The 12288-nt window shown below is 38.7% G+C and overlaps 1 protein-coding gene across 5 annotated transcripts in view; it reads right to left on the bottom strand.

The window, feature by feature from the left end:
- The window catches only part of TMEM68 (transmembrane protein 68), a 61043-nt gene that overhangs the window by 26706 nt on the left and 22049 nt on the right, over nucleotides 1–12288 (bottom strand). For 3 of the 5 annotated variants that reach the window (XM_047842682.1, XM_047842683.1, XM_047842681.1), the window contains 3 exons: nucleotides 11556–11749; nucleotides 6573–6633; nucleotides 4764–4903 (listed from right to left, as the gene is read on the bottom strand). In XM_047842682.1, the coding sequence (XP_047698638.1) occupies nucleotides 4764–4903; nucleotides 6573–6633; nucleotides 11556–11749 (395 nt within the window). The remainder of the gene's footprint in view (nucleotides 1–4763; nucleotides 4904–6572; nucleotides 6634–11555; nucleotides 11750–12288) is intronic. The other 2 variants (XM_047842685.1, XM_047842684.1) reach the window with 1 other exon arrangement.

Genomic DNA, 12288 nt, shown 5'->3' on the forward strand with positions numbered 1-12288 from the left:
GAGAACCTGGAACCCTTGTGCCCTATTGGTAGGGATGTAAAATGGCATGGCCAGCTCTAGAAAACTGTATGGATGAGGGTCCCCCCCAAAATTAAAAAAGAATGATCGCACCGAGAGATAATAGAAAATATATATTGGTCTCTACCCCTGGTTCCTGGCACAGAGCTCCTAAAACTCTTACTATGTCCTAAAGCAATAAGGGCACTGAACATCTTTCGTGCTAATATTTGGTCTCTGACTCCAGTCAGGACACAGTGCTCCTGAAATCCTTATAATTTCATGGGTGATAAAAGTGTCTTTTGTTCTACTGGATTCCTGGATGTCTTCTGAATAAGGGCAGGTCACCAGAAAGACCAAACTATGATTAGAAGCTTGGAGTTTTCAGCTCTACTCCATCATGCCCCAGAGAGGGGAGAGGAGCTGGAAATGGAGTTAACAATCAATCACGCCTATGTGAAGAAGCCTCCATAGAATCCCAACAGTACAGAGTTCAGGGAGCTTCCATTCCAGGCGGGTGAACACATCCACACCAGGAAGGGTGGCACGCCCTAACTCCACAGGGGCCCTGCAGTTGAGGCCCTCCCATTCCTTGCCCTACGTATCTCTTTATCTGGCTGGTCGTCTGTATCCTTTATCACATCCTTTAATAAACTGGTAAAGTAAGTAAGTGTATTCCTGGGTTCTGTGAGCCAATACATCAAAATAATTGAACCTGGGAGGGGTCCTGGGAACCTCCAATTTGTAGCCAAATTGAACAGAAGTTGCAGGTTACCTGGGGACCCACTACTCGTGATTCGCATGTGGAGTGGGGTGGGAGCAGTCTTGTGGGACTGATTCCTTAACCGGTGGGATCCATACTATTTCCAGGTAGACAGTGTCCGAAATGAGTTAAGCGACAGGATGTCTAACTGGTGTCGGAAAATTGCTTGGTGGGGGCAAAGCCTCCCTCCACACATTTGGCGACCAGAAGGGTCGCAAGTCATGTTCTGTGTAAAAGTAAAGGAGATGTGCAAGTGAAAGAAAGACGCAGTATGGAAGAACTAGGTTTTTCCCTCCGGGAGGGAGAAGCTGGAGTTTTTTCTTTCCACCTATGATCCGGCAATCTGACTTCTGAGTATATATCCAAGAGAATTCAAAGCAGGGTCTCGAAGACATATTTGTACACCCATATCCACCACGGCACTATTCCCAACAGCAGAGGAAATGGAAGCAACCCTAACGTGCATCGGTGAACGAATGAATATACGACATGTGGTACACACAACGGAGTGTTATTCATTCAGCTTTAAAAACCAGAAGGAAATTCTGTCACGTGCTGTAGTATGGATGGACCTTGAAGACATTAAGCTAAGTGAAACAAGCCAGTCACAAGAAGACAAACGTTGTATGATTCCCCTTTCCTACCGCGGTCAAACTCATAGTCATAGAAGGCAGAATGGTGGTCACCAGGGGCTGCGGGGAGGAAGAAGCGACGAGTGGTGTATGATTTCCACGCATATGTGGAATCTAAAAGAGGTGAATTCATGGAAACGCAGAGCAGAATAGGGGCGTTACCAGGGCGTGGAGGAAGAGGGAGATGTTGGTCAAGGGTACAAACTTCTGGTTACACGATGAGCAAGTTCTGAGGATCTAAGGTACAGCACAGTGACTACAGTTACGAATACCGTATTATATATCAGAAAGTTGCTAATGAAAAGGCCTTAAATACTGTCACCACGGGCACACAAAATGGCAATTAGGTGATGGAAGCACCTAACCTTACCGTGGCCATCATTTCACAATATACACATGTATCGCATCTTCACGTTGCACGTTAAACTTTTACAATGTGATTGGTCACTTGTATCTCGACAAAGCTGGGGGAAAAACAAGAATCTCGCGTGGCCCGTGAAGGAACCAGAAGAAAAAGCTGACGGGTATGTATGAAAAAGAAAAAAGAAAGAATGGGCAGCAGGTTTTCAGGGGGTACAGAGACTGGAGATTGGCCGCACACGTGAATATATTTGGCACTACTAAAGCATACACTTAAAAACGGCTAATAAACGTTGTGGTTTTGACTACACTTTAAAAACTTGAAAGAAATCACACTACACATACCTACGGCTGGTATAAAAGTCATAATCAAAACACACTCACACCATTTTCCAGGTGATTCAACAGAAGCCATTCAATTTATGGCTTTCACGTAGTTTTATACTTTCTGAAGATGTAACTGCAAGCTGAGTGGGCTTTTCTCGTCCTCATCTTCCCTGATCTCTTTGCAGGAATGAATAATACCGGTCATTCCTACTGTGTAAACATCCTCGCCGGCTGGCTTCTCTCACACAAACTGACTTTTCTCCACGTCTCCACAGCTTTGGCCGACGTCCTCAGCATGCCCCTCGTGTGTTCTTCCCTGTCCTCCCATCTGTCCTCAGTCTTCTGTCTCTAACCTGCTTTGTGAATGAAGCTCATGACTTCAGTAACTGTCTCGTGCGGATAACTTCTAAATTTTCATCATCGAGTATTTTTAAAAACCTATGCGTATAATATATATGGACATATCCTGCAGGTAGCTATAGAATCAGTTTTCAAGTCTGGTACGTTCTATCTCTGTAAAATCTCTCAAATCTGTCCCTTGCTCTTCTTCAAGTAGATAGAGACCACTATGTGATTCATTCATTCATCAAACATTTACTGACATCTAATTAAATACCTAACATGGTGCTGGGAAGTGGAGACCCAAGAATTCAACAGCATGAGCCCTGCTCTTAAAGAGTGCACTTATAATCTTATGTATCTAAGTGATCACAATTGCTATAGTCATCTTCACAAACCATTGTAGAGAAACAGATTATACATCTGCTTGTTTGGGCCTCCTAAATGTGAATGAAACTGATATGAGCCACTCCCAAGCAGAGACCTATCCTCACTGAAATGTTATCTGGTAGACAAATTCCCTAGTCTGATAGTTAAGGGCCTAAAAATGTAGCTACTTACTTATTATCCAGCAGCATCTCAACCAAACCCTACCCACCAAGCTACTGATTCCCCAAGTTTATTCCACAGCTGCTAATCCAGGAAAAACAAGGAGGTTTTGGTCAGCAAAGACTGGGAAATGCCCTTTGAAACAGTTAAATAGACTTCATTGCAGAGCTTCTTGCAGCCTTTAATGAGTTTGCAAAATCCCTGGAGAATTTATTAGGCAGTCTTTTCCAACCTTGCCGTTCTAACCAACACTGCTGGTATATGGTCAACTCTCCAACCACCGCATCTTTGTTCATACTCTTCCTCCAGCCCCAAGTCCACAGGACCAAGCCACGCCCTTCTTTCAAGACCCAAATGCCCTCACTCCAGGGAGCTTTTCCTATTTTTTCCTTCACAAAGCAGTCTTTTTCCCCTCTGAGCTTCTACTGGTCTCGCTCAAATTCAGCCTCCGTATCACTTCCAGTGATCTTGCCAAACGCAAACCTATTACACCATTCACCTATGTTCAAGAGCACCCACCCCCCACCTGCTTTCAGGAAACAAAATCAATTATAGGCCATCCTAGTCCAGACCATTCCTGTGTTTCTAGCCCCATCGCCTATGATATCCCTGTAGCTATACAAGACCACTCTCAACTCCCCAAAGATTTTATGCTATTTCATAACACCATCCCTTTATACATTGTTTCCTCTACCTCAGTACCCTCTGTCCAGCTAATTCCTTGTCTTTCAAAGCCGAATTCAAGCATCACCTCTCTCAAGGAGGCATCCCTAATCTAAGTTAGATAGCTTCCCTTTGTGCTTCCATGATGTCCTAAGACAGAAGTTCTCAATCAGATCAGATTTTGCCCCGTTGGGGATCATACGGAAAGGTCTAGAGGCATTTTCTATGATCACAACGAGTGAGGGGTGAGGATGGGGAGTGCTACTGGCATCTAGTGAATAGAGGCCAGAGATGGTGGTGGTAGACATCCCACAGTGCACAGGACAGCACCCCACAGCAAAACGCCCACAGTACCCAGGTTAAAAAACCTTGCCGTAAGCACACTACCATGGTAACACGTCACCATATAAGCACTGATTTAGTTATTTAGCTCCCTCACTAGACTGTAAGTTCCTAGGACAACAGGAGTCACTGGTGTTAACAGTGTTAATATCCAGCATTCATGAAGCGCTTACTATCTGCCACTCACTGTTCTAAACAATGAACTTGCGTAACCTCATGTAATGCTCAGGGACAACTATGAGCAGGTACTATTCTCTTCCCGGTTCTGCACACTAACAGAGTGAGCTGTGGACTCCCTGAGGTCACACAGCAAGTTGTGGAGCTGGGAGCAATCTGATTTCATCACCCACACCCTTGAACACTATTCCATTCTCCTCCCAAGATACTTCTATCAAACAAGAACAATACTTGTCTTTATATGGAGGTCAAATCTTTGTTCTTCTGAACATCACTTATGAAACCTTTTACTTACCAGTGCCAAGAGCCCCGACTTCGGCACGTTTGACATTTTAAACTGAGTAGCTCTGCGGTGGGGGGCTTCCTTAGGCATCGTACGATGTTTACCAGCATCCCTGGCCTCTACCCACTAAATGCCAGTAGCACCACCACCTCCCGGGTCCTGCCTGTCATGACAATAAAAACAGTCTCCAGATCCCGCCAAATGTCCCCTGCGGGGAGGAAATCACAACTGATCTAGAACATGTTTGTAGGATACAGTAGTGAAGTCATTTCTAATACAGTACTTAAAAGGAAAACTCTGTTCAAAGATTAAGAAAGAAACAATAATTTACCTTTTCAGCTAATTCTTCTGCTGTTATCTTTGGATCATAAGGAATAGGCTCACCTAAATAGGTGCGTAATTTCACAGGAAAACCTCCATACATCGGAGCAAATGGATAGCGGAATTTTTCATAAAGCCATCTAAATAACCCTGTTTTAAAGTAAACAAAGTATTTTAATGGGTTAAATATTCTGAGCACATAATTGTAACTTTCAAATTAATATGTAAGACTTAGAGGAAGGTGGCAAACAATATCACCCCCGGGCAATTAGTACAATACATGTTTTTTTAAGACGAGCTTTTCATCACTTGTAACTAATGGAGCATACTAACGTAAGATGTTAATAATAAGAGAAACTGAGGGGTGGTGAGAAGCTGTATCAGTACTCTGCATTTTCTGCTCAATTTTTCTGGGAACCTAAAAATGCCCCCCAAAATAGGTTTGTTCATTTTTTTTAAAATGAGCTTTCAAAAATAAGAGAATTTTAAAAAGGCAAATCAATTACTATTATTACAAAACAAAGGGTAAAGACTATAACCCAAAGCTAGAAGCTACAATGTCTAGAGACTCACGAAAACAGGCTGGTATGAATAAAAGAAAAAAAAAAGAAAAGGGTAAGATAAATTCACGTAAACATGAAACTACAATGCACCAATAAACCAGGTAAAGAAAAAATATTGTAAATTAAGAAAACTGCAGAGTAGCAAAGAATTACTAATGTTAGTGACCAAGTACAAAATTTAGCAGGATTGCAAGTGGCAATAATGTAAAATAAACTGATGAACTAAGTAAAAAAGAAAGTCAAAAAGCAGTCAACAGTAATTTTTAAACCACTTTATAATTAAAGAAACAAAATTAGGAATAATTTTTGGTATGCAACTTAAATTCTGAAGAAATGACCTGAGAGAAAATTAGAAGAAATAATTCTACTGTAAGAAATAATCCCCAACAGTTAAGTATCACATCACTTTCCACTTTACATTTGGAAAAAAAAAGGGGGGGGGGGAGTAATACCTAAAAAATGTAATCGAATATCAACGATATACCAACATCAGACATAAAACAGACAATAGAAATTTAAAGTTCTTCAAGAGGAGATCTGCATGGGGATAGGAACAATATATTGCTAGGGATACAAAATATAATCAATCGAATATAATATATAAACCACAGGATATAAAAATAAACTATGAAAATCTCAAAATAAAAAGAAAACAACAGAGAAACCGCAAAGAAAAAGCACATCTAAATGTCATCTCTCCTCTAACTACACTCAAAGCTTATTTTGTTACCCATAAATTAAAGTTAGGCAAAAAGAACTTTATAATATAAATGTATCATGGTTCAAAATATTTTAAAAAGCAAAAAATAAGAAGTAACAGATATGAACCAAAGCAGATGATACATCCTTGTGTCGTTAATCTTAATTCAATATCATATTGTCATCCATTTTTAAAGCTGAAACTCATGCAGCAGTGAGTTAGGAAGGCAGTCTGAGTCATGGGTACATTTGTTCTAAACCTCAACAACGTGGTTCAACCCAGGAAATTAGATAACTCACTGTAATTTTAAGCCCACAACAAATAAGCTTCAGTATGTAGATGAGATTCTCAACAAAAATCTAACATCTAAGAACTGCCATTACTTAGAATGAGTTATCGTTTAGACTTTAAATAGAAAAGCATCTAAATAATAAATTCATTATCTAAAGTAATAACTCAAAAGGATTTCTTACAGGGTTCAAAAGCCCAAATATTTAAACTACTATAATCTAAATATTACATTACAATTAGAAAAACCATATGAATCAGAACTTACTTGTTCCTCCAAGTGATCTAAATCCTTCTCGAATATTTTGTGTAAACATAGGAATAATGGGCTAGAGAGAATTTGAATTAAAAAGTAAATATATTGATCCATTCAATATCACCATTGAGTCAGTAATGCAAACTTTTGGGGGCCTGCTTAAGATTATGAAAATGAGGTATTTTAAAAATAAAGGTATACTTTTATCACTAGTGTGATTTATCAGACTAAATTTAACTTGATCATTTGTAAAAATAAAAATTGGAACTACTACCCTCTAGTGGCGATATATAATATTTCATTTGCCAACTTTCCTATCATTCCACATAAACCCTTGAAACTCAAAATGAGGATTACCAAAATCATTAATTTCACGGAATAAAATGAATATGGTAAATTGATCTTAGCGGTCCACTGAAGAGTATGCTGACTGGAGAAAAGTTACAAGGCAGAGGTCCCTGTATGGGGAAATACATATGAATTTAAATGACAGGTTTTGGCAAGATGCTGTCACAGAACTGAAACACTTTTTTGTGTGAGCTTATGAAATCTAAAAATGTTCAACATTAATGAAAAGTATAAGACTCACTGCAACAAAAAAAAAAGGAAAAGCATATACAGAAAACAATTCCTTTTATCATTAATTTTAGAGCATTTCTGCTCACAAGTTCATGGTTTTTATTATCCCATGAATATCACCGATTAAGCATGATTTTTTAAACAGAGACCTTAACAATGATGAAATAGCAAAGGATCACGTAAGGAGGTTCTACCATGGTGAAACTGAAGTAGACAAAAAAAATTGAATAGAAACACCTTAATATGCACACAAAATCCAACGAATTAAACGATGTTTCAGAAAGAAAAAAAAAGGCTGAGTATCACTTTACTTCCAGTCTACCATCAGTCTGTGCCGAATACAGTGTTCCCTGCCTCGGTGAGCAGGGCTTGAGATGTTTAAATAAGCTGACATTTTACAAAGCCATTCTTACTCAGCTGTGGGGAACAGTAAACTATGGTGGACTGAAGGAAAGGGACTAAAGACATAGCTTTCTTCCTAAGACTTACTAGCTCACATAGAACCCCTGACCATCTATTTACTGTATCTCTCCCCGCAGCGGAAGGAAGACCCCTAACAGCGGAGACGTTGTTCTGCTCACAGCAGCGTCCCCAGCACCCGGAACAGTGCCTGGACTAGACTAGGTGCTAAAACGAAGTGCGACGAAGGAATCACAGAAGGAATGAGTACACAGAACAGACAGGATGCCTGTAATGGATTAGTTTGTATTCTCTGAATACAAAACGTCAGAAACAGGCAGCAGCAATCTTAAAACCAGTTAGGAAAAAAAGTCAGGTAAAGAAAAGCACTCCGGTGGAAGAATTTAAAGTTTCGTGGCGTTAATCCACAAAGCTAAAACATGAAACAAAGTACACGGACTCTTTGGTAAAAAATTCAGATTATGATCAAGGAAACCACCCCTAGTTTGGTGAAATAAAGTAATTGGCTGACAGTCTAACGTTTTAAAGAGTTATAAAATGTCTTTAGAGTTGAGAACATAAAATGCCCAAAGAGGAACAGAAACCTTTCAGCTCACATATACACACACCCTTTGTCTTCTCTGACCAGTATTGCTGGATTTATGTCTACTGAGTGGCAGGAACCCCTAAGTTTCTGCTGAAGCGTGCACTTTATGAAGACTCTTGAGGTTACATATCATCGTTTAAAAAGCTTACTCTCCAGAAGCTAGATATTTCTAGAACTCCCTAAACAGGAAAATGCTTACGCTAGCAGGCTCAGTATTCCAGGCTATAGTCTGGGCATATGGTCGCTTAGATTTGCATTCAAGCTTACAGCCTTAAGACCATAAGCATTACTTTATTACAACCTGATACTGTAGTACAATTATTCCTCCCTTTCCTCATGCACCTTTTGTATACGAGGGACTTGCATAAGTAACCTAGGATGAAACTGTTTGCAGTATACATGTATCTCTGTGTAAGGGTGTGCAAGACAAAGAGAATGTGTATTTTGTTAAAACTAGTCTTGGGGAATCAGGTGAATGTGGTCTGAGAGTCTAAACTTTGCCACTAAAAGTAAATGAGCACCACTGGACAAATCACCAAAGTGGAAATAATAATAATTATCCTATCTCAAAGGCTATTTTGTGGATTGAGATAATACATATTAACAATTTTATTAAAACAACTGTTATTTTCTTTTACATCAGTTATTTGTTTTCTAACTTGAATAAATGGGCTAATATTTTCCCAACCTATTTAGATATGAAGTCACCTAAACATTCCTATCAAAGCGATAATTCTCAGGAATTTCACAAAATGAGTGATTTAGATCATATTAAAAAGCCTGTAACTTTCAGATAAACCTTAAATATTTTTTACCAATATTTTGTAAACTTGCACTGACAATCTAGATTTTTTTCACTTCAATTTGTTATAATGTCACAATTTAAATGCAGTTATTCCTGCAACAGTCTTAAATTTTTACTGAAGTTTATGATAGTTCTGTGAGGACTGTGGAGGGGTTTTCCAGATGGGATATTTGTAGCATTCACAACTAGATCCATATATGATTGAAAGAGCTCCGTCACGTATCCGGAGGGTCCCCCTAACCTCCAGGTCAGCAGACTCACGGTGAAATGCAGGCAGGAGTCCCGCAGTGTAAGCTCTGCTTTGCTTCTGCCTTGCTGTATGACCTGACCCCTCCGTCCCTTCATCTCTCTGTGCCTGAGTTCCCTCATCTGCAACACTGGAATAATTACGTCACCTACTTACTATACAGGAGTACCAACGTAAAGCCTTTAGAAGCACTACAAAAGGTTGGGGTGATACAGTATTTACCAAACATTTAATGCTATTTTGTAAATCAACAACATTAACGATTTTTGTTTTTAAACTTAAAAAAAGGGGTTTATAAAATTTTCCCAAGTTTTATACAGAAACTTTAATTAAATGATCTGGATTATCTTACTTAATTATCTAGAAACTCTACCAAAGATTGAAAAAAATAGTTCCTTTCTCTCTGTAATTTCTTACTTTCAGGCCTTCGTCCAGGCAATGTTCCTTAAATCTGTGAAGTTAAGGATGAGAAATTAGAATCTCACGATCAATTTAATTCCAAATCTATTTTTGTCATTTTTATCTTAAAACTTTATAAGAAATCATTCTTTCAAAATATAAACTGAAAACTAAACTATCTTTGATTAGGTTTTCAGCTTTTACCATTGCTTTAACAGATATTACATTCATTACCATTAATTTTTGTACAATGGTGCATATATCCTTTTGTTTTACATTATTCATATATTCTAAAATTTTGTTTTATACATCAGTGCTTAAGACTCTTTGAGAAATAGGGGTGCCTGGGTGGCTCAGTCAGTTAAGCATCTGACTCTTGGTTTCCACTCAGGTCATGATCTCATAGTACGTGAGAGTTCAAGCCCTTCGTGGGGCTCTGTGCCGACAGCGCAGAGCCTGCTTAGGATCCTCTCTCTCTCTCTCTCTCTCTCTCTCTCTCTCTCTCTCCAATAATAAATAAACTTAAGGAAAAAAAAGCTATATGGCTTTAAAAAAAAGCCTCTTTGGGAAATAAAATGTGCTATAAATTAATTTTCTGTATCACTAATACTATTAACATAAAGTTCAACTTCAAACATCCCTTTCTAGTAGTGCTTAACGTTTTTCTAGTAGTGCTTAACGTTGTGTTTAAAAAATCAATTCAATTCAATTCAAAGACTACCAAATGCCAATCACTGTAGATGGTCTCGTCCTCAGGGAGCTTATAATCTACAGTAGGACAATAGTGTTTAAATGTGTATGTTGTCTATTATTAAACACTTGGGCAAGTGCAGTAACTCTTATTCTGGGATCACATTACTAGTGCGCCACAGCAGTAACTTCTGGTAGTCACATGTACATGTGTACAGGACAAACTAAAACTCAATGGATTTTATTTTAATTCTGCAGTTAAAAAAAAAAGAAAAATCCCGTTCTTCCTCAAATATCCGTCTTGGGTCAGAATGAGTCATCTGTAATCTCTTCGTTTTTAATCAAGAGCCTGTATCTGCGAGCTGAACAGGCAAGTTAAGCGTGCACACCGGTCTCTATGTAGCAGCAACGGGCACACAAAAAACACTGACGCAGGGAAGTACTGTCAGCAGTCTCTAACTAACTGGCCCAGAAAAAGAACACCATCCTGGTCAAAGGCACTACCATTTCTTTTCCCAACAGACAATCTAAAATGAAAACAGAAAACACAGGAACATTCCACAAGTGATCAGTAAGCGTTTCACAGGATAAAGTACAATATGGAAACCAAAAAGTTGAGAAATACTTTCCAAAGCAAAAGGACAAAATGGCATTCACATTCTCCAGTCTACTAAACAGAATAATTACAGTGGATCTCAGAGGAACACTTAATTTTATTGACTAGTTCTTTCATCAAAATCTTTTCAAAGATCTAAGTTACAGTAATATTTGTTTCTCATCTTCAGTACAATCAGAGCTGACCACATTTGCTGATAAAAAAAATAATAGGGGCTACGAATTATTCAATTCCTAGGATTAGATAAATTGGTCACAGATAAAAGAATTGCAGTGAAACCAACCAACGACCGTCACTGAAAATATGCCAATTCAATCATACCAAAGGACTAAAATACATAGAACTGAACTGATTACACTTTTGAACAAGGTATGACTGAAGGAATACAAAACATTTTACAAATCTGATTAAAAGTCAGATTTTGAAATACGATATAAAACTTTGGTGGCTATCTGCCAAATTTCCAGACTGATGTGGAGGTGACATCCCATGCACAACTTCTCCACCACTACCTTACAAAGAGTTACGCGTACACTGATTTTTAAGTAGTGCAATGAAAGGATCTAAATTCTTATATACTCTGGCTCACTATGTAAGCATTTATTTTAAATCCAACCTAGCTTTACTTTAATAATTGGTTTTATACAACTCACCACTTTTGCATCAATTGCAACCTGAGCGAAGCCTTTACGATTACCCCAAATGATGTTGTAGGTTTCATCACTAATTAGGGCTTCTCGAACTCCACCTGGTGAAATAGCTAACAAGTGACCACTCCTCAGAATTTCAACACATTTTTCTCTTGGTCCATGTAGAGCACAAAATACATCAAGTAATAAACTAAACCCTGTAAGAAACATTAGCATGAAGATATGTCTTAAGTACTTCTTGTCCAATTCTTCAAAACAAAAACATTTGCAACCCACAGAACTTAATATCTACACTTAAATTAGTAAATTCCTTTCTTTACTTCTTTTTAGATCAACAAGAACTCTTAAGGTTTACGTACAATTAATATTGCTGGTAAAGTAACGGCTACTATGACTTACTCATCGCCTCCCACTGATCACCTCCTCACGGATCACCTGCTATTCGGGCTACTGGACATATTCAAACCCTTAATTAAAACTCACAAAAACCATGGAAAACAGGGATTCTGGCCCCCATTTTACAGACAAAGAAAGTTGGCTCAATGAGTCTCTTGCTCAAAGTGACACATCTAGCAAATGGCAGGGCAGAGATTCTGGTCCAGGTATGTCTACTCCAAAGCCCCTTCCACTGCATCTCGGGGCCAAACACTGTGTATAGTATTCACTAGAGCAATCAGAAATGATATCCCATCAGCAATCACAAATCTAATCTTCCTTTAGCCCTATAAGAAAGAGA

Source organism: Prionailurus viverrinus, chromosome F2 (assembly GCF_022837055.1).
Source record: "Prionailurus viverrinus isolate Anna chromosome F2, UM_Priviv_1.0, whole genome shotgun sequence".
NCBI lineage: Eukaryota > Metazoa > Chordata > Mammalia > Carnivora > Felidae > Prionailurus > Prionailurus viverrinus.